This window comes from Phaethon aethereus (genome assembly GCF_964289735.1).
Source record: "Phaethon aethereus genome assembly, chromosome: 5".
NCBI lineage: Eukaryota > Metazoa > Chordata > Aves > Phaethontiformes > Phaethontidae > Phaethon > Phaethon aethereus.
The window spans coordinates 40,189,226-40,213,563 of record NC_138579.1 but is presented as its reverse complement, the minus strand read 5'-3'; the positions used below and the strand labels follow the sequence as shown (position 1 = coordinate 40,213,563).

General features: G+C 41.2%; 1 protein-coding gene across 1 annotated transcript in view; it reads left to right on the top strand.

The window, feature by feature from the left end:
- Window positions 1-420: 420 nt before the first annotated feature.
- Window positions 421-24,338, top strand: part of MAP3K9 (mitogen-activated protein kinase kinase kinase 9) — a gene marked incomplete at its 3' end in the record, with an annotated part of 54,122 nt that continues 30,204 nt past the window's right edge. The window contains exons 1-2 of the mRNA XM_082000605.1: window positions 421-775; window positions 6,018-6,431. Of these exons, the coding sequence (XP_081856731.1) occupies window positions 475-775; window positions 6,018-6,431 (715 nt within the window). The 5' untranslated portion in view covers window positions 421-474. The remainder of the gene's footprint in view (window positions 776-6,017; window positions 6,432-24,338) is intronic.

The window sequence follows — 24,338 nt, the reverse complement described above, 5'->3', positions numbered from 1 at the left end:
GGGCCAATTGGGGGGACACCGGTGAGTGCGAGACTCTGAGGCCAGAGGCTGGGCGGGGAGGGTGCGTGGCCAAGAGGGAGATGGCTCTCAATCAGGTGAGGCCGGCGATGACGGGCGGTAGTAGCGGCCAATGGCGGCGAGGAGGCGGAGCCTCCCCTCCCCTCTCGTCCCGCCGCCGAAGCTGCGAGAGTCAGGTGGCTCCGGGATGTGCGGCCGCGGCGGCAGGCGGAGGCGGACGAGGAATAGGGGGGGGATGCGGCGGCGGCTCGGCGGCACGCGCTGCCTGCCCTCGCCTCTTCCCGCGCTGGGCTGAGGCGGCCCCGCGCCGGGCCACCTCCCCCCCCCCCACGCCGGCAGCGGCACCTGCTGCCGGCAGGCGCCGGGCCGCATGAACAATAGGCGGCGGTACCGGCCCCGCCGCCCCCCGCAGCGCCCGGCTGCCGCGGGCGCCTCCCCCTATGGAGCAGCCTCGCCATGGAGCCCCTCACAGAGCTCAGCCAGGAGGGCGCGGGCGTCGGGGAGCCGCCGGGCGGCGGGCCGCTCTGGACCGCCGTCTTCGAGTACGAGGCGTGCGGCGAGGACGAGCTGAGCCTGCGGCCGGGGGACGTGGTGCAGGTGCTGTCCCGGGACTCGCACGTGTCCGGTGACGAAGGCTGGTGGACGGGCAAGATCGACCAGCGCGTCGGCATCTTCCCCAGCAACTACGTGAGCAGCGGCGTGCAGGGGGGCGGCCCGGAGCTGCGGGCCCGCTACCCGCCGCCCCCCGCCATACAGCGTAAGGCGGCCGGGCGCGGGGCGGGGGGCTCGGTGTGGCCCCTCGCCGCCAGCCGGTGGGAGGGAGAAGGGGGAGGCCCGGCCCTCCTGTGGGCCTGGGGCAGCCACGGGGGGACGGGGAGGGACGAGGACCGGACCGGCGGGAGCCAGCACTGCGGGGTGGGGTGGAGGGAGACCCGGCCTGGCCCTCCCCCGGTCCCAGAGGGGAAGCGGGACCGCCGCTGGTGCGGAGGGAGGCCCGGTCCGGCCCGGCCCTTATGTTGGCCCTGACGGGAGCCAGGACTGCCGCGGCGGGGGAAGGCCCAGCCTGGAGAGGAGCGGCCATGGGAGGCCGTGGGGCCTTGCCGGCAGCGGAGGGGCCAGGGGCGAGTGGGCTCCGCGATGGCCCTTGGTGCGGGAGCGGAGTGGGCTGCGGGCGGCCCGGCCCCTCACGCCGTGGGGCAGCCCCAGGCCGGCGGGGCGGCGCCGGCCCTGTTCTCCACTCCGTCGTTCCCTTTCCCACCCGCAGCCGCATTCCTGCTGCTCCAGTGCCCTTTTCTCTTCCAGGCTAGCGCTCCTCTCCGGGGAGGCCGACCCTGGCTCGGCGCGTTAGCGTTTCGCTGACGCCAGGCGCAGTTCCCCATTGTTAAGTCCTATGTTTCCTGGGGCTGATAAATTTTCACCGAACGGCTGAAGCTGGGTGGTTAGGCAGTGGTGGAGTCACCGACGGCTCTGGTGACCCTCTCTTTAAGAATATCCTTAAGGAGAGATTGCTGGATAGGAAGCAGTTGCTTTCTGCAGTGTTGATTCACTGCTAATACTCATTCAATATCTTTCTTGCCCCTAACCGAAAGATTGTTATTTCTGACTTTAACATTCCTAAGCTGGCTTGTGTTACCAGGTTCCTCCTTAGCCCTTTGCCTTCTTACAAATTATGTCCTGAAATACCCGTGAATGAGTTTTATCCAAGTTTGGATATTTGGGCCTACCTGAGGGTTGCTTGACTAAGTTGTGATGCTGAAGGCATGAAGGGATTGGTTTGTTTCTGTGAACTTCGGTGCAGTTTTGAAGCCTTTGTTGGAACCAGAAGATAGGACCATTTCATCTCTACATTATTTTTCATTTAGCTACTATGCACAACTGTAGAAAGAGAAGCAGTGTGGAGTGGCTGTTTCTAGATCCTGTTTATCCATCGCTATTGACAATTCAGGCAAGAATAAAGTGTTTTTTTGGAGGGGCAGAGAAAAATCTTGATACTAGTAGGCTTTTCTAGACAGTAAAAGGAGTAAAAAGATGCTTTGTCCTATCTAGGACATATCTTCAAGGAATACAACTAATAGCTTTTTTTCTTATTCTATGTTCCGCTTGAAAACAGTTAGGTAAAAACTCAGTCATTTGTAGTGTTGCCCTTGAGATTGTGAAGGGACTAGGTTGGGCACTGGTGGTGCTTGCTTTCATGCTGGAATAGTATAGATAATTTTAATCTTTTTCCCGCGTGCAAAAAACACTGTGAATGCTTATTAGGTTTTGCCTTTGAGATAGTTAGGAGAACCATTTCTACAGAACTTCCTGAAGCCTCAGCTCCCCTCCTGTTTTGACTGTTCAAGTGCAGACTTTGTAGCTATGGATTCTCCAGCCTTATTGCACTTCCTGTGGTTTGTTAGTTCAGGAGCAGTTGTGGAGCTGCAACTTCCCCCTTTATCCTTGTCTTACCCTTCTAGAGCCATGACGGGACTACACTGTTTCAAATCATCAACCCTATGTCCATGACAGAGTAGAATTTATTGCCTGCCAATAAGTTTTTTTTTAATATGCTAAAGGAGCATGTTTCTTTTTTTTAAGGAAGCAATGCGATTTGGTCAGGGGGTAAAGTTGATTGCTGTTGAATTGTATTTAAGTTTAATGTTAGAAATCCCTTTGCAAGGGATGATACCTACTTTTAGAGCTGGTGATAGCTGTTTGGAATATCAGTCTACTGTTAACTTATTGGACTATGAAGTGTTAAAGTTTTGTGGGAGTAATGCAAGGTGTCATTCCAACTGTGAAGCTTGGCACAGAAGCTGGTTTTAGTTGCTTTTCTACAGATTACCTTCATGTTTGATGAATGTTTTGGGGTATAAGTCCAGGAGATTCTGCTTCCACCAAGAGCTGTAGTAGTATAGCTAGTAATTGCATGCTGTCTTTCAGCCATCCACATAGTGCGCTTGACTCTTGCCTCAGTAGGGGTACCATGAGTGACAAAAGTAGCCTGTTGAGGCTGTCAGCAGTGGGCCAGCTTGAAGGACCCTCATTTGCACTGTGGGCTCTTAAGCAGTACGGCCTGAATTAAATAGCTTAATCATATGGTATAATACATGGTGATTAAACAGCAACTACTTTGCAGTTGTCAACATGACCACTGGTTCATGATGTACAGGGTCTGTAATTCCTTATCGGTCCCTAGGGGAATGATAGCACTTCAGTTCTTAAAATCAAAGGCAAAAGGTGCATGTTAAATGTTCCCATTGCCCTTACAGTCCAGTACAGCATGTCTGCCAAATTAAACTGGAGTTTAGAAAAGGGGTTAGTGTGTTTAGAAAGGTGAAGAAAACAAGTATTTTTGTGCACTAATGTGGCTGTATAACTAAGTCCGTGAAAATGAAGAAAGTCATTCAACACAAAACACCTTTAAGAAAACGCTTTTACATCCCAGACTTGTTCTCGTTCATTTGTGCATCCAGCCAGGGGCACGTTTCTTCTGAAGTAAAACGGGTGACAGCCTACAGAGAGAGTTTTTGCTTGCCACGTCTTCGGTTGCCCGTTGCCTGTTCCTGTCGGGCCGCTTTCCCGCGCCGGCGGGGGGCGCGGCCCGCTGGGCCGCCGGCGGCGGAGCTGTCCCTTCAGCACCACCGGAGCCGCCCGCCGCCGCGCCAAAGGGGAGGGCTCGCTCGGCGGCTTTAACGCCTTCTGAATCCGTGAGATGCCCGAGGGAAACAGGGTGTGACTACCACCCGCGTGTCGGGAGTTCGGGGGATGGCCTGTCGGGCTTGCTTTGTGGCTGACGTGTTAGTTCGTTTTCAGTCTTTTAATTGACCTTGTCCCTAGGAGCAGGTTAAGTGAGTGTTCTACCAGTGCTGAAATTCTACTGACTGAAGGTGATAGGACTCAGCATCTGATTTCTTTAGGTCTTTTATCAGTGAGAAATACCAAAGCAGCTGCTTTTGTGTACTCTCAGTGACAGGGTAGTCTCACATCTGCACTTACTGTCTTTACAATCTTGTTCTAAAATTTCAGTGTTTCTGGTCAGAATCCACTCCATCTTTTCTAGTAATCTGTAGCTCATGAGCATTTGAACACCGAGGCTGCTACTGTAGGAGTGAAACCTTCTTTGTTGTGTAAATCCTTGAAGTTCAGAGCATTACCCAAAAGATGTACTCAGAATAACAGACAAAGAAATTCTTTTTGTGTTCTGGACTGGAAAGGGCCTTTCCTCCTTTTGGAATACTTTCCTGGTCAGTTTTCTATCTTCTTTCCCATCAATCTTTTCTTCATGGAACTCTAGGAAGAAGAGCACAGGCATCCTTATTACACAAGCTAAGGATTTGGAGGTATTGGCTGTACTGCACAGGAAGGTTGATGATACTATCCCTATATGTGGTCAACTCCTAGCTCATAGTGTTGACTGACTTACAAAAGTAAGCCAGACTTTTAAAAATCTTGTTCAGAGAAGATACAGCTCAGTCAAAAAAAAAAAAGTCTGCAGCTGTGGACAGCTGAGTTTGTATTAACACCATACAGTTTTACAGTTTTGTGACAATGTCTTGTAGGCTTATACCTAGGAAAGACATTTGATTGGAATAAATAAAATATTTTATTTAAGCAGCATCTAACCTGCTCCCTTGCCTTGTGTGACTATGTAACTTCTTTTAAAAACAGTGGAGAGTTTGATGAGTACAATTGGTATCTACAAAGTCCAGTAATATAACACAGTACTCTGAATTAATACCTACATCAAGTAAGTCCATTCCATTACAGACTTAGCTTCCTTTCTACTAGACAAAGCAGGGGAGCCATGTCAGATCTGGCATTCAAATGCAGGAAAGTATTAAAAGTCTTGGTGACTTTATGCTTAAATTCTTGCATTATAATTTTTTTTTTCTTTAAAACTTTTAGAAATTTCTTTGGCTGTAATGGGTAGCCATCAAAATATCAGACAGAATAGCATCAGTGGTATCTCACCAGTGGCCTACCACTGCTGTAAATTCAGCCATGTCAGCATGTTTGCAGTGGTCAGCATGTGGGTTTTCCATTCTACATGAGTCAGTATTGGATGGGTTCTTTTGACCATCTGTGAGCATAAACTATGTTTAGCATATAGTTGTACAGGATACATTTTTCTCACTGCTTTTGCTCCAAATGCAACTTATATGCTGAAGTAAGACATCTGCAACTGTAGATTTTTACTATACAGTGCCAAGTAGCCACCAGTTACTGTAGCAACCTGTAAAGTATAGCTGTGAGTACATGGGAATGGAAAATGATGATTCTGTTATTAAATACAGTTTCTGTAATAAAAATGCAGTATGCATTAATCAAAAAATGTTCTTCTTATTGCTAGTTCTACATACTCAGTATGTAGTCTGATCCATCTGTTTGTCACACTATTGTCAGTAGTGGCAGAATTGGTTAACAGATCTCTTGCGGGGAACGAATCTGCAAAGCTTGTAGAGGTGTGGAAGAATAAGTGTGATTTGGGAAGGACTAAGATTGTTAGTGGCAGCTGAGTAAGAGACATTCAAATAAGGGACAATTGCAGGAGCAGATGCATTTTGTGTTGAATTTTAGCTATGTCACTTTAAGCACTGTAGTGAAGTCAGTGAAGATTAGGCTCTGGGTGTGTTTTTGCTTTTTGGAATCTTATACTGTCACTGAGGGCAGGAAATGAGGGTTTATCCTTAAGGGGGTGTCAGTGTTAGAAGGGTTTAAGTGTGTTAAGAGGAGGCTATTTTATTAAGTGTGTCATTTGCCACCATTAGGTCAAATTCATCATGATTCACAGTCAGTACTTCAACAGGTTTTATGATGCTGCAAGGTATGTTTTACCACACTATTTGGCAAAGAAAGTTTGTCAGAAGGCAGTACTGCTTTCATTTCCATTGTTTTGGAATGAAAATTGGCCCTTCTTCCAAGGGTAAGGCTAAGGTTGGGCAACATGGACGTTCAGCTATGTACAGGCTGTGTAGTTGCTAAATGTTTACATCTTCCCCCCCCTCCTCTTTTTCTAGTCCAGGAGATCGACTTCTCGGAGCTTGTTCTGGAGGAAATCATTGGCATAGGGGGCTTCGGAAAAGTGTATCGAGCTGTCTGGATAGGAGATGAGGTTGCTGTCAAGGCAGCTCGCTATGACCCTGATGAGGACATCAGCCAGACCATTGAGAATGTCCGCCAAGAGGCCAAGCTCTTTGCAATGTTAAAGCATCCCAACATAATTGCCCTCAGGGGTGTGTGTTTGAAGGAACCTAATCTCTGCTTGATCATGGAGTTTGCCCGTGGAGGATCGCTAAATAGAGTGTTGTCTGGTAAAAGGATACCTCCTGACATACTAGTGAACTGGGCAGTACAGATTGCGAGGGGAATGAACTACCTGCACGAGGAAGCAATTGTTCCCATAATTCACCGTGACCTGAAGTCCAGCAACAGTAAGTGCTATGCAGGGAACAGTAAGGGTGCTGGGATATGGTTTTGGAAAAGAAATCGTACAAAGAAAAGAGGGGAGTAATGTTACCTTAGCAATCCTTTCTTGTGAACCACTGTATCCTCTAATTCAATCCTAGAGGGGTATATTTTTCTAAAATATGGTGCTACAAACCACAGGAAAAATGTAAATGCTTTCACTTTGTAGAAGCAACTTAAATGATTGGATACAAAAGCAACTGTAAATAGAGCATGCTTCTCTAGTAGTTCTTAAATATATGTTTATATATATACACACACAGAGTGTCTCAGTTCTATTGGCATTTCAGCAGACTCCTGTATGTTGGAAAGTCTTGTTGGACTTAAAATGTGTATTCTCCTTCCACTTTTTGGAAGGATGAATGTTCCTTTGGAAAGATAAATGCTCCCAAGCTTTCATTTTACTTGCTCGATTTTGCTGTATAGGTGAGATGCAAGCCAGTTTTCCTTATGGGAGATTTAACCCATCCCTGCTGAACTGTATCTTTATCCCTCATAGAGCTGGTGTTGACAGAAACATTAACTCAGGTAAATGAAATGTCCTGGTGGATTCCCCTGTACACCCAGGACTTCAGCTGATTGTTTGTGGTGCTTTACATGGGATGCAGCTGACCCATTAGAACATGGGGACTGAACTCTGGTAGTTACGGTTCTGGAAATCATGGTGAATGATTTACTTCTGTAATACTAATAGCTACTCTTGCTTGCGTATTGTTCTTGTAGTGTGTCTGTGTTCCCAAACTTAAAATTGCCTTGAAGCCAAATGCGTGTGTAGAACATTATTTATGAGTGTGGGAGCAAGTTCTGCACTGGTTTAAAGATTGTTGTCTCATTTCCTGATGCCTGCATGCAGCTGTTCAGCTTTTCTCTCTGCTTGTCTGTGTCTAAGATGGCAAGAGCAAACACGTACCTGCATGTTGGCTGCAGTGGTTTAGATTAAGTGTATTACTATGAACTCATTTTCATTTATGGCTTGAGTTAATAGGAAGCACTATGAACTGTATGGCTGGGATGCAGACACATATTCTCTTTTGCTTTGAGGACAGTAACATCTAGCAAAGAGGTCTGACAGATGGGAATTTTACTGTCTTAAGCAGATTCACAAGAGCTAGCATTAACCATTACAATGCTGTAAATTTCCAGGCCTTGCAGAATCTTTCTATGTTTTTTTTTGCTTCAAATCTTGTGGCAGTGAGTTTACATAGTTTGTTGTGAAGAAGAAAAAGAAAAAGTATTATTAACTTTTGCTAGTGAGTTTGAAAGTAGAAACTGAGAGCTTTCAAATTAGTTTCTATAATATTATTCTTACACTATTAAAGTTTCACTTTTTGTTAGAGTAAGGTGATCTTAATGTCTATAAAGATTTCCTAATGTCTAAACCCTTCCCTTAGAGATGGCAGTATATATATGGGCATATTGATAAATGCTGTAAAATGAACAATTGATTGGCTTGGTTAATGGACTGCATTCACAGATGAAGCTTGGACTGGCTGCATCTGAGAATAAGAAATGGTTGCCTTTAAGTGTTGGGCCTTTCCTCCTTACCCAAGAAAATATTTACTTGCTTATTTTGCTAACAGGCCATTAAGACTTTACTGTTTAATGCTATTTGAATGTTTTTGAGGTTTAAAATGAAAGGGTTTTTTTCTAAGATAAAAAGCTGTTAGCTCCTGGTATTCCACTGTTTTATTCAGATTGGAGACTGCTAATTGTAAAAGGGAGACATATCAACCAGAGAACCAGCCCAGCTAGGGGGACACTAATGCACAGTGTCACCAACCACACACAGATATGGATGCTAGAAAACAGCTGTACTGTCAGCAGAAAGGGTAAAAGTCTCTTGTCACAGTGAATCAGCAGTACGTAATTGTGCTCCACTGTAAATTGTCAGTGAGAAATTGAGGGTTTTGCTACATATATTACTATAATTTTCCTCATTTAGGAGGAAGCAATTGCAAAAGAAGAGGAAGAATGAGTGGGAATGCCTGTGGAAAGATTCAAAAACCTCCAATGTTTGGAGGGGAGAGGTAGAGAATTTACATGGTGGTCTTGACCAAAGATACCATCAGATCTAGTACAGAAATGATGGGTATAGGAAAATTATAGCCCAGCTAAGTCTGCAGAAAGCAGATGTTTGGGAAACGAAATAAATATAGGAGCTGCTACTGGAGGGAAGGACTTCAGGTATTTTAGGGAAAATTCATTGTTTTGAAATAAGATGAATTAGTAACCTCAGGTCTGGGCTTGACATATTACAACTGCTGTTTACTTTAGTTTGGCGATATAGAGTTGTTCATTCTGTGCTGTGTGGTGGAACAGACATTCTTAAAAATGTATACCATTTTAAACATTTGAGAATCTATATTCTTTTTTGAGTGTATCTATAAAGTAAGTACAAATATTGGATAAGTATTAGATTATGACAATGGTGGAGGGTTTTTTTTGGCGGGAGGGACTGTTGGTCTTTTCTGTTGTTGTTTTTTTTTGTTTGTTTGTTTGGTTTGTGGTTTTGCTTGTGTTTTTCCCCCAAAAATGTGTATTACCTATACATGCAGGTAGACTTAACTCATGGCTATCTGTAGGATAAACAACTTTAGACTGCCCAAATCATGTCTTTCCTGAATACTCTGTCACTGCATTGCTGAAATCCTTTTTCCATTATATGTAGTAAGCATCTTGAAAATTTATCTGTTCTGTTTTCTATGGAGAGCTTTTCACAAGTTTGTAAAGATTAGTGGACTAAGTATGTTGTTGCATCCTGATTTATATATATGGCTTGTGTTTCCTGTGGTTTTCTGATGTACTTAGTTTTCTCAATTACTCCAGATAGTTGAGAACAGGTTATGTTGTTAGGTTTGTGCCTGTAGAATTACAAGTTTGTAGCGTTTTCTTTGCACAAGTTACCACCCACCAACTCATAGGCAGTAATGTGTCTCTGGAGAATGAATAGCGTCTACTTGCAAGAACTTGGAAAAGATTCTTGCAGACACTTCTTTCATGTACTAAACATCTGTAAGTACTGCAGAGCTGTCATAGGAGCATCAGCTGTATTGATCAGTAGATCAATAGATCAGTAGATCATTGGTACTTCCTACATGTAGTAATAGATAGTGACTCTCATACATCTCATCTTGCCTTCAAGCACCAGCTGGGACCTGCACTATCCATCTGAAGCTGCAGGATGAGTTAGTCTGGGAGTTAGGGAACAAGATAGAGGAGTGGGAAAGAACACAGCTGCCTTATTTAAAATCAATTTTCTACTAGTATAGAAGAAGATCAGAGAATGCCTTGCTTTCAGATATCTGCCTATATTTAGGCAGGTACAGAATGCATAAGGACAGTACTTCACGAACCTTTTAAGAAGGTCACATTACTTTTTGAACAGTAAAATAAGTTGACACCTTAATAGAAGTTTTAGATATTACCCCATTATATATGTATAAGGAATTGAAAAAAGTCCTTTTTAATCTGAACTATTGCAGCTTTGTGGGCTCAAGTAATAGGTACTGAAACAATGCTTGGAATAGTTCTCAACGTTTCTGATGGCATGGTAAAGAACATAAGGTTTTGATTGCTTTGGGAGGTAACTTTGTCTTGTATAGGGAATGAACTTCAGGGGATTGTCTGAAGATTCCAGGAGGTGTTTCTTGAGATTCTCATCAAAAAGCACTCTCCAAACCAATTGTCTATTTTCCTCCTTTTAACCAAAAAGTTGAGCACTTTTCCTGTTCCATCATTTTTTCTTCATTTTTCCTTTTCATTATCGTAACTTTATGTTTTAAGTACTGTGTGTGTTTGAAGCAGATATTTATTGTAAATCCTGGAGGTTCTGAGGGCTGCCAGTTTCATTGCTTTGGGGATGCTATCAGGAAATGAGTACCTAAAGATCTTTACAGAACAAATTGCACACCTGTGACTTATTTTTCTGAAATTCTTTTGCTGAGTGTCAGTTCAGTTGGCAGTGAGTCTGGTAGGTGAGTGTTCCAGTGGCATTACGAACTCGCATATCAGTCATGTAAGCTATTTTGTTCTGCTGTGTGAGGAGATAAATACTTATCTTTTTTTGGCATTTTATTCAAGAGTTTTAATTTATTCCATATGAAAATTAATCTTACTAATCTGTCAGAATCCTCCCTGGCTTCTTTTTCTTCTCTTCATCTGGTGATATTGCTAACCTTTCTCTCTTCAGCTGCCTGTTGGTGCTCCACTGAGCATATGTTACGGAATTGGTGGTAGGTCTCTCCCACTGTGAAGGCTCCTAAATAATCTAAATGCTGAGCTATAGAAAAAAGCAACTAGGAGTGCTGACTGAAGTCAACATCACTGTGTTTAGCACAGTTCTTAAGAGTTTCCCTTTCTCCTATCTCTTACCTGTGATTTGAGTCTCATTTCTGGGCAGAGCAAGGTGCTTGGCATATAATACTTAGGATCAAAAAGGGCAGTTCTTTTGGTTTTAGTGAAGTATTGTAAATAATTAACCTGGTCCTGTTTGTTTCTATTTTGTCTGTCAATGTTAGGTATGCCACCATTGCTATAGGAAAAATGCCAGTTAACTAATGCTGTAGAGAACTAGCAAAAACATATTTGCTTTTTTTTTCTGACTGGCTCAGCAAAGTATGTTTGTTATTTGCACTACATTGAAAGATTTTGCTGAGGGTGTTTGTGCCAGTTAGCAAAGTGCTTTGCAAAAGTCACCATGTTTGTGTTCCACAAAGTGGCACAGAAGATTAGCAGCAAAGTGACATGGCCAAGGTCAAAGGAAGAGGTAAGAACAGAGCTCAAAATAATTCCCCACAATTCTAATTCAGTCAAGTCAGTAGTTCTTCCCTTCTGTTTCTTTGAAGGTGTTCACCTGTCCTACTTTTCGGATCACCAAGGTAAGCTTGTGGTATCCTGAAATTCAAAGTTCTAACTTTGAAAAGAATTCCAAACTCTGCTATAGCTTTGCTTATTTTATGCAGTTGTTAAGCCTTTTTGTGTTCATAAAGGTGATAATAGAACTGACTTTCACATGGTCTCTTAGGACTTAAAATGTTCTTTGTTCTTTTTTTCTTTTTTTTAAAGCACGGGCAGAAGTTAGAAGCAGGGATTCCTTGCAACTAGTTCAAATCCAACCCAAGGACAACAGGATGTGAATGTTACATACTGGTCGTGATAAATATGTGATTAGTTATCTCATTCCTTGTTGCAGTATTCACATCCCAATCCATTCATAATTGACCCTCTTCTGTTGGTCTTTTCAGAGGAGGAAAAGTATTTAATGTAAACTTTTTCCTCTGGCAGTGTCACAGAGAACTCTTCCAGGGTCTGCTTAAAGTGTGTTGGCAGAGCAGTTTGGAAGTCTGCATTATTTCTGCTTTTATTATTTCTGCTTTTGCTACTTCAGTGTAATTTGCTGGCTAACTCTCCAATGTTGTACCTTCTATCAGAATGGATTTCCTTTGTCAGTGCAATTAAATGAGTGTGAGTAATGCTTTATGTAAAGAATTAGTGAAACTATGTCAATGGCATCTGAATGCTTTACACTGGGTGAATAATTGATCTGGCCTTTATTGGGTGGTCCTTTGCCCTGTAAGAGGGAAGTGATAAAAATGTGAGATTTTTGGGGTGGGACACACGTACCAGCTGGGAGATTAATTTTATGCAGATGTTCTCTGATTCAGTTCAGGGAGCAAAAATCAGTAAACCTCTTTTTTTTATATATAAGATTTAAAAAGTGTGTACAGTAGAAATCAAGTCTTTCAAACAACCTGAATATACTCCTAACGGTGATTAAAGATGACTTTTCAGGTTCTGCCCTTAAGCAGTTATCCAGGAAAGACATGGACCTGTTGGAGTGGGTCCAGGAGAGGGCCACAAATATGATCAGAGGGATGGAACACCTCTCCTATGAGGACAGGCTGAGAGAGTTGGGGTTGTTCAGCCTGGAGAAAAGAAGGCTCCAGGGAGACCTGACTGCAGCCCTCCAGTACTTAAAGGGGCTTATAAGAAAGATGGGGACAGACTTTTTAGAAGGGCCTGTAGTGATAGGACAAGGGGTCATGGTTTTAAACTACAAGAGGGCATATTCAGACTAGATATAAGGAGGAAATTTTTCACAATGAAGGTGGTGAAACCCTGGTACCGGTTGCCCGGAGAGGTGGTAGATGCCCCATCCCTGGAAACATTCCCGGTCAGGTTGGATGGGGCTCTGGGCAACCTGATCTAGCTGAAGATGTCCCTGCTTACTGCGGGGGGTTTGGACTAGATGACAGTTAAAGGTCCTTTCCAACCCAAAGACTCTATGATTTTATGATCTGATTCTATGAACATGCCAGAGGATATTGCTAATGGTGCATAACTCCTAGTTCTGATTACTCAGCTTATTTCTCTGTCTCCCGAGAGTATCAGCCTTTGTGCAGATATCCTGGTCACTTGTATTGTGGTTAAAAAAATTTCCAAATAACTGTGATTTTTTTTTTTTTTTTTTGCATGTGGTAATATGATGATGAAATTCATGCCAGTATTACTACAACTTTTTGTTGAGCAGAATGAAAAAAAAAATTCATTTCATGTGTTTAGTTCAGATGTAAATTATACTTGAAAGTGATGCTTATTTTTAAGCTGTTGAGACATTGGGAATTCGCAGAAGTAGAGTGACAGTTTACTTTGTTTTTTCTTTTTCCTTAGCTTGTCTAAATTGGTGCAACTACTTTCCTCTCTTAGAGCTTTGACAGATGCTTGCATATTGTAGTCTTATTTTCAGTATGTTTTAGCAGATTTCTGAGAGTTCCAAAATGAAAATAAATTTCCTGTAAATGGTTTCTTTTAGTTGAATATGAATTGATGTCTTCACTGTCAATTGCAAGTCAAAAATAGAAAGACTTTGTGGAAGAAGTTTGTCCACAAGAACACTTTAGTATTCTTCTGCCCACACCAAGTAGCAAAAAGGCAATTTTACAAATGGAATCCCTTATCTTTGTAGAAAAGAATGGAAAGAGTTCCTCGCATTTTTAAGGAGTTACATTGTGCCTGTCTATCTAAAAAAGCTAGCTAATATCCTTTTCATGTCTTTGTGCCACTGCATATATTTTTTCTGCAGGTTTTTTTTTTTTGCTCCTAAGAAAAAAATAACCAAGACTTATGACCTTAAGCACTTTCTCCAAATTGTGCATATGGAACCATAGAACAGATATGAGCAGACCTGGGCACTGTCATGCCTGATGTGTACCTAAGCATCTGCCTGCCGCTCCCATGAATTCACTGTCTGACCGTCTGTGACAGAGCTGGGATTTTATGAAATTTCTAAGTAGCAAGTCAAGACTGAGAACAGCCTTGTTGTGGCATTTCTGGGAAGCTAGAATGACTTTTTCAGCTCTACTTTTTTTTGGTGTTGCTCCCTACTCAAACTTAATTTCAATTTTGAGAGATTTCTGTCAGCAGCTTCACTTTTGCTTTTCTTATCAAACAATTCCTTTCAGAATTTCAACATATCTGAAACAAACAAATTCACTCTTGAAGCATCAGAAGTTAAACACAGTCTTGCTCTTTGAAGTCATGATTCATCACCTAAGATGATTCTTTAATTTTTAAGCAATATCCCATTTTGAAGATGGTGCATATTCCCTTATGACAAGACAAGGAAAGCCTTAAGCTGTTGGAAAGAATACAAGATATAGCACGTGATTTTAAGTAGCTGCTTTTTGGTACATGTTTACTTTCTGATTCTAGGATAGTTTCAATTAGATTGGTGTGACTTTGATTTCCAAAAGGTTGCCAAAGTTGACTGGCGTATCTGATAATTGCTGCTTAATTGTCTAACTACTAATGGTAAGGTAAATTCAGCCTTCTCAGACCTGAACTTTTCCAGATATGAAAAAGAAATAGCAAAACCTCATGTGCTAAGAAGAGAAACTATCACAATGTATGAGGATTTATAATTGCATTGTTTGGTTTCATCAGTGTTCCTTCAGATCAGGGAGCAGAGGACTCACTTGCGTAATAGTAAATCTTTGGGTCCCAGCCTGTAGAATAGTCATTATGGTAGTACTGGCAGCATGGTGCAGCATCGTTTAAGGTTCTCGGCAGAAGGAAGTAGCCGGAGGATAGACACCCTATCTGTGGTGTTAACTACCACACACAGCCCTTTGACTCTGCTTTCTAAAAGCATTGTTATATTACTCAAGCATTTATTATAACACTGTTTTTATTATGAACAAAAATACTATCCCAAAACAAATGTCTAATGCACATATAGATTCCAAATTATCTCTGAAATCCTGTATGTCCTTTCATGCAGGACTTTAGTACAGCATTCATTTTTAGAGCTAGAAGCCAAGCTCCTAGTTAGCTGTATGACATCTTCCTCTGATGCTTCATCAAACAGACTTCTGGGATTTTCTTTGGCTGTTGAGAAATCTTAAGATTTGCTGTTTGTATTACAACTGGAAACCTTCATTTAAGATGTGAGCATGGCTTCAACCTTGCTGATTTATAGACTTACTGTTTAGGTGTATTGCAAATGGTAGTGTTCCAATAGCTCCATTTACTAGTAACTATTTCTACCACTAAGATTTTGTTATCACAACAATCGCTGTGCTTAAATTGGGGATTTCTAGGGGGGTTCTTGGGGTATTACAAAGTGCTAGTATGGATAATTGATGTAAAGGTGGTATGTGTAAGGGCAGTGGCATGTCAGGCCATGTGGTCCCCCTGCCACAGAAGTGCTACAGGAGTTCCTATTCTTCTCTTTGAGTATAGACCTAGGAAGAGATGTTAGAGAGAATAGTCTGTAGTTGCTTTTGACTTTGCATTGTTCAAGGATCTTGAAAACAAGAAAAATCTCATAACTTTGATCAATAGAACTCGATATGCCTAATTCTGCTTGTTGAAGTGTTGTCAATCTTGCTGTTGGAGTTATTGATTTGTTTTTTCTTGTTTGATGTAATCAGTCACACAGTGTGCGGCTTTGATGTGATTCTGGTCATCTGGTAACTGGGGGATATTACTAATGCTTCATCAGGTACTGTGTAGTCACTTATACTCTTTGATCACAGAGTAAGCTGGGTCAGAAAACTAACAGAAATCTAACACATCGAAAAGTGAACAGCTTTCTGATAGCTTTACTGCATGAACTGTTTTCTTGCCTGGACTTTCATGTGCAAGAGTACAGGACTACCCTCTTAGCAGCTGGCAACTTGTTCTGCTCAGCTTAAAATAAAACTGCAGTGTTCAAGAAAGTCTGAATTTCACTGTCAGCTGTAGCTTGGTGTTTGTGCATCTCAGAGCCTTTTAACATCTGTTCCAATGAATGGAAATACACCTCTCTTCCTGTTCTTATTTTTTTTTAAATTAAATCTGATTTTTTTTTAAAAAAACAAACCACAAACAAATCACCAAAAAACAGCTTCTGGAGTGGTTTGTGCTGCTGCCTGTGAAGTTTCTGTGTCTTCCTTACCTTCTAGATTGTGGAGTACCAACCTATTCCAGGAATGAATAGTACTTGGTGTTATTGATTGTTTCATGGAGATGTCTTAATTGAAGCCAAAGCAAAACAGTTCTGTGCTACTTCTTTCATCATGAATTTCATGTTTCTATTTGCTTGGAAATGGCTCTCACTGAACCAGCATTATTATTAAATCTCTTTTCAGACAGTCTCTTTAGTGACAATTAACAAATGTCATTTATGTGGTTCTACTCTTCCCTTTTTTTGTTGTTGCCTAATACAGTTCTTGATTTGTTGCAAGCTTTCAAACTGATAGGATTTGGCAAAGCACTGTGGGTACACATGTAATTATATTTTTCCTTGGAGCACTTAACTGATTATGAAGAGTACAATAATCCATGCCTGAGCTAGGAGGCTGTTCCAATGTAAGCAGTATGGTAGGATTTAGTCTGAAACCAGAGCTGAACAGCTCCATTTTTCTAGGAAACTCACTTGAGTGTTCTCCAGGAGCATTCAAAGTGTTCTGTACCAGATAGCTAAAGTGATAAGACTTTTTTCAGCTTGGCTAGGTGAAAGGATCGATTCTAAAAATATCGTGGCTCTGGAGGCCTTTCCTATCCCTTCCCCCACTATGCATTAGCTCTTTGGAGTTACTGTACTGCAAGGCTTAAAATCCAAGAACTGCAGTGCTGTCACATCCATCACCTCCTCTAGGTTGATAGAAGAGGACAGTTGGCCAGCTTTATGGATTTGCTGAACCCTCATGTGTACCTAATAATTAAAAAGCGTTTGCTTCCAAGTTGTATATTTTTTTTAAATGTGTTGTTGCTGGATGGTTAGTAATAAAAGAAAAAATATTTGTTTATTACTAGAGACAGTATTTGTATTCTTTGTTTTTCCTTCTAAGATGTGAAATTCTGAGTGAGTCTTAAATTCTGTGCTCTACAGGATCTTATGCAGCACTTAGCCTTCTGCACCACAAACAAATATTAGAATAAAGATGCAGGCCCACTGGAATGAACGGCAGAGTACCCAACAGAAGGTAGGTAAAGGCTGCATGCGGAAAGCCTGGACTCCGTCCATGTGCAGATCCGTTAATCACTTTAAGTACTTTGAATGCAGGATCAAGAGCAGATTGCTTATTATCTGGATACTTGTGAAGCAAAGCTGTGCAGGCTGACTATGGAAGCTAGAGCTAAAACTGCAAGTTAGATTTTGGCAAACCACTACAGTATGAGGTCTCATTTTGGAGCGAGTTTTTAAAATACTTTCCCAAAAGCGTAGTTCTGTCCTCAAGGCAATACGCCAGTGTACTCCCAGTAGGACTTAATAATTAAAAAAAGGAACACCTGGCAAGCCCAGTCCCTTGTCCCCTTTGCAATAACACTGCTTTTTTGACTTGTTAGGCAAACTGCAGACTTACTTGCTAGCTTCTGGCTCTGAGACTATGACTCTTAGACATGCAGCAGCATGAAGCAATATGTTAAGGCTATCTTTTTATCTAACATCCAGTATTTCCGACCACCACCAACTGAGGTGAAATATATCTTGGGAAGTTTTGCTTATTCATGGGAGGGGAAAATGGGATTGGAACAATCATAGTAAGTTTAGTGAAGCCATCTTTTATGCAAGAGCATTTTGCTTGATCTGTGGATGCTTTTCTCCTTCAAATAAGGACTGTTCAAAAACTATAGGACTATGATTAATATTTGCTATTACTGTAGTTCCTTCTAAATAAGAACACTGAAGACTTTAGAATGCATTGTGTTTCTTGAGAGTACAGTGGAAGTTTTTATTCATTTTTCAGATAAAGGCAAGTATAAAATGTAATAATTGGCCCACGCAAGAAGTGAAAGATGCTTATCTTATTTTTCTGAGTTAGTCTCCATTTAAAAAAATAAATCCACATTTGCATGTATTTAACTGCCTCCCAGTAGTTGAAAGCATTTGGACTGGAAATAAATCTAGAAAGCAGTCAAAAGGATTTGGACACAGCAAAGGTTATATCTAGTTTGTGGGCAGATGAGTACAAAAAAATACTATAAACTGAAGTTGGCTGTCCCAGTTGTGACATTCCAGGGTGTGTGTGTCAGGGAAGAAATTCAAATTTAAGTGTAGTATTAATATTTTAGTGTTCATGGACCCTCTGGCTAGGAGTAGAAGTTCTCAGAAGGTGCCTTCAGAGCTGTCCTAGCTCAGATAACTTTTCTCTGGTCTGAAAAACAATCCCTTAGAAAACATATGGGGTTGAGTGAGGAGATTCTTTGTTCAAGACAAGGTTTCCTGTAACAGATTGGCTCGGCTTTGGACATGTTCTGCCGTGGGTGGGAGAGTCTGGATCCTGTGATATTAATCAGACTTTTTTCCTCTCTGGCATACCTTCAGCTTCAGTAAGCTTTTAGCTGACTTCTGAAACTTGTACAAAGCAATTTTTTGATAAATTTGGAATTGTTTGGAAATGGAAATATTCTCTATTTCCTTCAACTCTTGCACTTGAAACTTCTGCTGTATTGCTGATAGGGAGAAGTTTAATGGTAGTACCTCTTCATACAGGTCTGGATTGCTCTTAAACCCTATTATGGAAAAGACTTGCAGCTTTTAGAACTGAAGCCCTGCTCATGTTTTGCATTTAAGGATCTCGGAGTGAAAAGGCATTGGTTTCTGTAAAGGTTTTACTCTGTTCTTTCACCTGGGATTTGATGGACTTGGTATCTGATACATCTCTTTATAGCACTTGAATTATCTAAATGGAGGAACTGGATAGGCTGATGCTTATCCCGTATCTGACAAAACTTTTGCCATTTTGCATTTTGGAAAGTGAAACCACAGTAAGCTGTTCTGTTTGCAGGATGGAAAAAAGAAATAAAATGTGTCCAGTATTCCCATCCACAGTGAGTACTCAACTGCAGCAATGGTCTTTCACACTCCAGCTATGACAGGGTAAGCATTAGTTCTCCTCTTTGTAGCTGCTTGTTGACCTTACTGCTGTTGAAAATGGTGATCGTGCAGTAATGGATGAGCAAAGGCCTATGGGAAAGTAAGTCTGGTTACTAGGCTGTTGTATCTATAGGTAGTTGAGTTGCTCTGGAGTGACCTGCAAAAACACCTAACTGCAGCAAATATGCACGGTATTATTCTGGCAAAGAAAATATAACTTCGTGTCATTCCATGTGAGTTTGAGTTCCTTTGCCATTTTTCAGGCTTTGAGGTCTTAAGTAGTGGTCTTCTCACTTCTCTTTAATCTAACAGAATAAGAATAGATATGGTGAAGCATTGGGACTGAAAGGGAAATCTAGTTGAGAGTCCAGATAAAGAATGTGGGAGACTGGGGAGGAAACTTCATGAAGTCTATGCAGGTAGTTGGATGGCTACTTAATGGTTTAAATATTAGAATTAAATGTTTCTACAACAAATAAAACAACAAAGAAGACATATTTATCCTATTTATAGTCCTTCCTCTTGTCACTCTCATCCACCCATTGCTGTTGCTGCCATCTAGCTCTTGGACTATCAGTATAGTATCTTGGACATCAGTAGCCAGCTGGTGTGGCTCTAAGGAGACAGAGTACAGCACAAAATAAGGAAGGGGCTCTTGGGGATGGGAGTGAGTGGGATGTGCTTGCAGGCTAAATCCTTTTGCTGGAGTTTTTCCTAAACATTTCACCCAAAGCCGTGCTAACATTGATGAAGACTGAAACAGAACTATTGGAGGGCACTATCACTTACAGGTATTCAGATATTTCCACCACCTTTAGGTTTTTCAGGCCTTCTCAACTCTACATCATCAAGTTGCTGTGTCTGTCTGGTAGTTTGCAGTCAGAGCCTCACCTGGGACCCCCACCACCACTCTGTCTCTAAGTCCGGGAGCTCCCTTTAAGCTTATACTAACTTTAAGTACCTTCAAATTCAGATTTTTCTTAGGTTTCTGGCAAACAAGCTTCTGATTCTTCAGATTGTTCTCCCAACCTGTTTCAAAGCACCACTATCTACCTTAGCATGCTAGAAACACTGTTAATGGTAGGCATCTCTATGAAGAATTGATAAAGCTTCAAAATCACAGAATCACAGAATCACTAGGTTGGAAAGGACCTTTAAGATCATCAAGTCCAACCATTAATCCAGAACCACCATGTCCCCTAAACCATGTCCTGAAAAATATAACAATAGAACACATGAGTTAATGTTGTTTTATCACTAGGTAGTAGCCCTGTTGTTTCATGATCTGTCTAGAACTATAGTATTTAAATAAAAGAATGGCAGGTATTCTGTCACTGAAATACTGACTGTATTATCTCAATTGGGGAAAAGTTATGTGGAAGTTTAATGTGAAGCCAGTAATCATCTGTCAAGTCTGAGATATATCCTGGTGTACTGTAGATAACAAATCCAGCTTTTTTTTCCCCTGTAGTGGGGATCCTTGTCTTCTAGTCCACTCCCTTCCATATTTCTTCCTGTATGCTTCCAGTTCTTATTGCACTCAGTCCCTCTCTTTTATTTCTCCCTTCACTTAATTATTGTAACCATTTCCATCAGGTTTGATGTTCATTAGCTAATAGATTTCTGGTTTTGTGTGCCAGGCTTGCTGAGTAGCATCATACACAGGTGAATGACTTGGCATGAATTGTAAGCTGGACCATACAAGAGACTGTCTTCAGGTTTTTTTTCCAGTTTCTTTCCTGTTTTCTTAACACGCACACACACTCTGGACTGAGAAGGGGAGCATGAAGTCGCTGATAGAGCTGTTGTCTTGAAATATGGGGGCGATGGGCAGTTTGGTGGTGAACTGTTGTGGTGGCATTGAAACATAATATTGCTTTCCTTGGTATTCTGGCGTCATCAATTTTTTGCCTCAAGTCAGGAAGTTCTTCATTTTCTTGGTATACTGTGTGCTAAATCAATTGAAAATACAACAGCAGAGTAGTTGAAGAGGCTAAATCCAGTACAATCAGAAAATTTTGGTATGCCTGGTTGTTCATACTATTTTGTGCAGTAGACAGCAGCCCTTTTCCTCTATCTTCATATACAAAAATGTGCTATTTTTGCTGTGGGTGATCACGCTGTAGTAGTTCCTCCCTGAATGTTGTTCTGCTTCTGAAGTGATGAGTCAGCTTTTAACACAAGCAAGGCAAAGGAGTATTCTGTTCAGTACTACACTATACAAATAAACCTAATCCTATTTCTAGGCTGAGAAACCAGGAAAAAGCAATTATATGACCGTATTTTGCTGCCTCGTCACTTAATTTTGGCAGCAAGATGGAATGAGGAGTGACTTCCTACCAGTTCTTTGATCTTATTAGCAACTGGATCAGCATGGGTTAAAGTGTTTATTTTTTCCCTACTTGCTCTTTCCCACTACTTTGGCCCCCCTAAGAATGCTATCCTAACTGTCCAAAAGTGTACCTGAAAACTAAAAATAACCCTCCCAGAAGAAACAAGCAAAAAATTTGATGGTGTAACTGCCTTGCAGGGGAAATTTGTGTTTGTGAGAGGAGGTTGTAACATGTCTTCTGGCTCTGCTGCTGTAATATGAGCAGAACAGAGGATTAAAACAGCAGCTGTTAATTTTGTTGCCCAAAATATTTTCTTAATTTCCCCTGTGAAAACTTTCCTTCTTTGAAAGTAATCTACCTCTTTAAACTACTTCTTCATGCATACTGGAGGTAGTATGGTGCTGGCTGAAAAACAGGATGTGTATTACTGAGGTTTTATAAAGTGAGCAACTTAGAACCTAGGTAAAGCTTGATCATGTTTGTTTTACTGATTGGATTGAAAGATTCAGTGCAGATGGTTTATCTGTTTATGTAGGGTAGAAGAGAGTGTTTGGAAGAAGAGTAGATGGGTTTGAGAAGAAAATTAAAGGAAAGGGATAGAAATGTGTATATTCTGGCAGAAGAAGAGAGATCCACACCAATTAGTGTTTCTAGCATAGTTGGAAAGAGAAAAAAAACATGTTGTAATAGAAATAAGTTGGGTGAAGCAGAATGAAAAATATATCAACAATGCAGTTATTTGCATTGGAATCCTATAATAAAGTTAAGAATATTTCCAAAACAAAGTTTGCTCAGCGCTTTTAAACTTCTTACTGCAATGGCTAAGAAGCAGGAATGATACTGACATATTAGATGTGGTTTACCCAACCCTCTTAAGGCTTTCTTACAGTGTAGGTATGAGTAGATCAAAGGGTGTACAGCTTTATACCCCTATTTTTACCTTGTCACGGTGTATTTGTGTATCTGATCTCATGTCTTTCTGGTAGATGCATAAATAATGAAAATACAGCTGTTTAGTATCTGGAAATGAGGTCCTCCTTGCAGTAAGGCTTTGTGTGTTGGACAAAGATGTTCACCATTGACTTTTCAATTGATTCAATGATCATTAAGTTGAGTGGTGCAAGATGCAATGAATTATGACCACCAGCTGCCTTTGTGGGTGAAGGGACAGTTTTATTTAAGACTGATTTAACAGTAGTAGTTAACAGTACTAGTACATTAACTAGTACTAGTCCTATTAATAGAACAATGTATTTCTGAAAATTTAATTTAAAAAAAGTTCAGAACACTGAGATAATCTTGGAACTATGAGTAAATTGGTTTTCACTAGATGGCTGTATAACATCTGGTGTGTTGGGGAACTTCTGTAATTGAAATCGCTTACTTAGACCAGACCATGGAGAATCATGTGATTTGAGTTTGGGCACTTAGCGCAGTTATGCCTCTAGTCAAGGGAGGCTCCTGTAGAGAGTAATTTGGAGTGTGTATGTCAGCATTATGCTTGGAATCCCCTTCTGAAGAGGCTTTGTCTTTTCTAGCAGTATTGGGAGCCTGGGAAGGCTGCCTTCTGAGACGCTGCGAGTTTGTTTCATCCATTTCACTGTAATGATCCATCAGGATGGAGGAGTGGAAGGGGAAGAAATTGGTCTTTGAATTGTGAGGATGTGATACATGTGCATCTATTTCATGCATGCAAGACAGAGTTTCATCTTTATAGAAATGTTTATCACTTGCCTCCAGGGCAGCCCTTCTGTAGTTTTATCTTACAGTTTATGGTGGAGTTGAAACTTGGCTACCATTTAATCTGTTTGGTTTTTTTTAACTCCAGTCTGTATTCCTTTAGAATTCATTTGATCCTTTGTTTTGCCTACTTAGAACTAGCCAGTGGTTTTGGGTACTAGTACAGGATGTCCACAGTAACAAAATTTTAAAGCTGCCTGTCTCGGTTTCTTCACTACAATGATTTCTTCTTCTGAAAGGATGTAAAATAGTCCTAGATACATATAGTCCTAATCCTAAACATGCTACTGAAAGTTCATGAGTTGCTGGTGGAAGTTAAATTTTCGAACATGAAGATCCACCTTTGGAACCATCCTTAAAGGTCAATTAGACCAACAGCAACCTTAACTCCATCCTTCTATTAAATAATCCTGCACTATCTAGTGCCACATGTCATCACAAGTCATTACAGAGATGCTTGCTGAGACAGAACTGAAGATCCAGTAGTAGCAATTACATGAAGGCTGAAGGATGTAATGGTATCTTAGAATTCTTAGCCAACTTACTTTTCCTATTGCTTTGAATACTAAGGCAGATGTTTTTGTCTTTCTGGTAAAGCACAATAATGTGAATGGGGTGGAGCAGGAGGAGGAGATGACTCTGTCAGATACCATTGTGTCAGTCACACTTCAGTGGGTCTGTTTCTGTGAGGTCTGTTTAAACAAAGATTTATACTGAAAACAAAAAAAAGATCTGAGTTGGCCCTCTAGAAAAAAACCCTCATTACAAACCTGATACACAACTGTGACTCATGAAACTGATAATCATCCCCTTTGGGATCTGTTATGACAGGGATCTGTGTACTTCTAAAGACTTGATTAGTTTCAGTAAGACTGACATTGGATTCTGTCAAAAGCATGCTAGCTGTTAATACACATAAGGATGATACTTAAACTGGAGAAAGTAAACTGGCTTCACCTGACCTCAAGAAGTTGATTTCCGTCACTTCCAATTCTGCTAGAAAAGCTGCTAGCTCAAATCACAAACAAGAAGGGGATTGTGGGTACATCATCAGTTCTTTCCCTGTCTTACAAACTAAGGCACCATCTGTAAATGGTGTTAACTGAGTTAACTCCCCATCACTCTGTGCAGATTGAGACTGGAATGAGAAACTCTAGTTCTATCATGAAAGTCTCTAATGACACCTCTGTTTCAGCATCTGGTGTTGCCTATTAACTGAAGAGTATTAGACCTGGTGAAAGGTCTGGTTAATGGGCAGCATTCAATGATCTGCAAATTTACTGAAGATGCTCATTGTAAACTTTATCAGCCTGCTTTGGCTCTGGCCTATTAACTATTGCTTCAATAGTCAAACCAACTAAATCAAACCATATCTTAAGCAACTGGACTTCTTTTTGTAGAAATTATACTCTTCCACATTACTGTGATTCTGAAGGGGT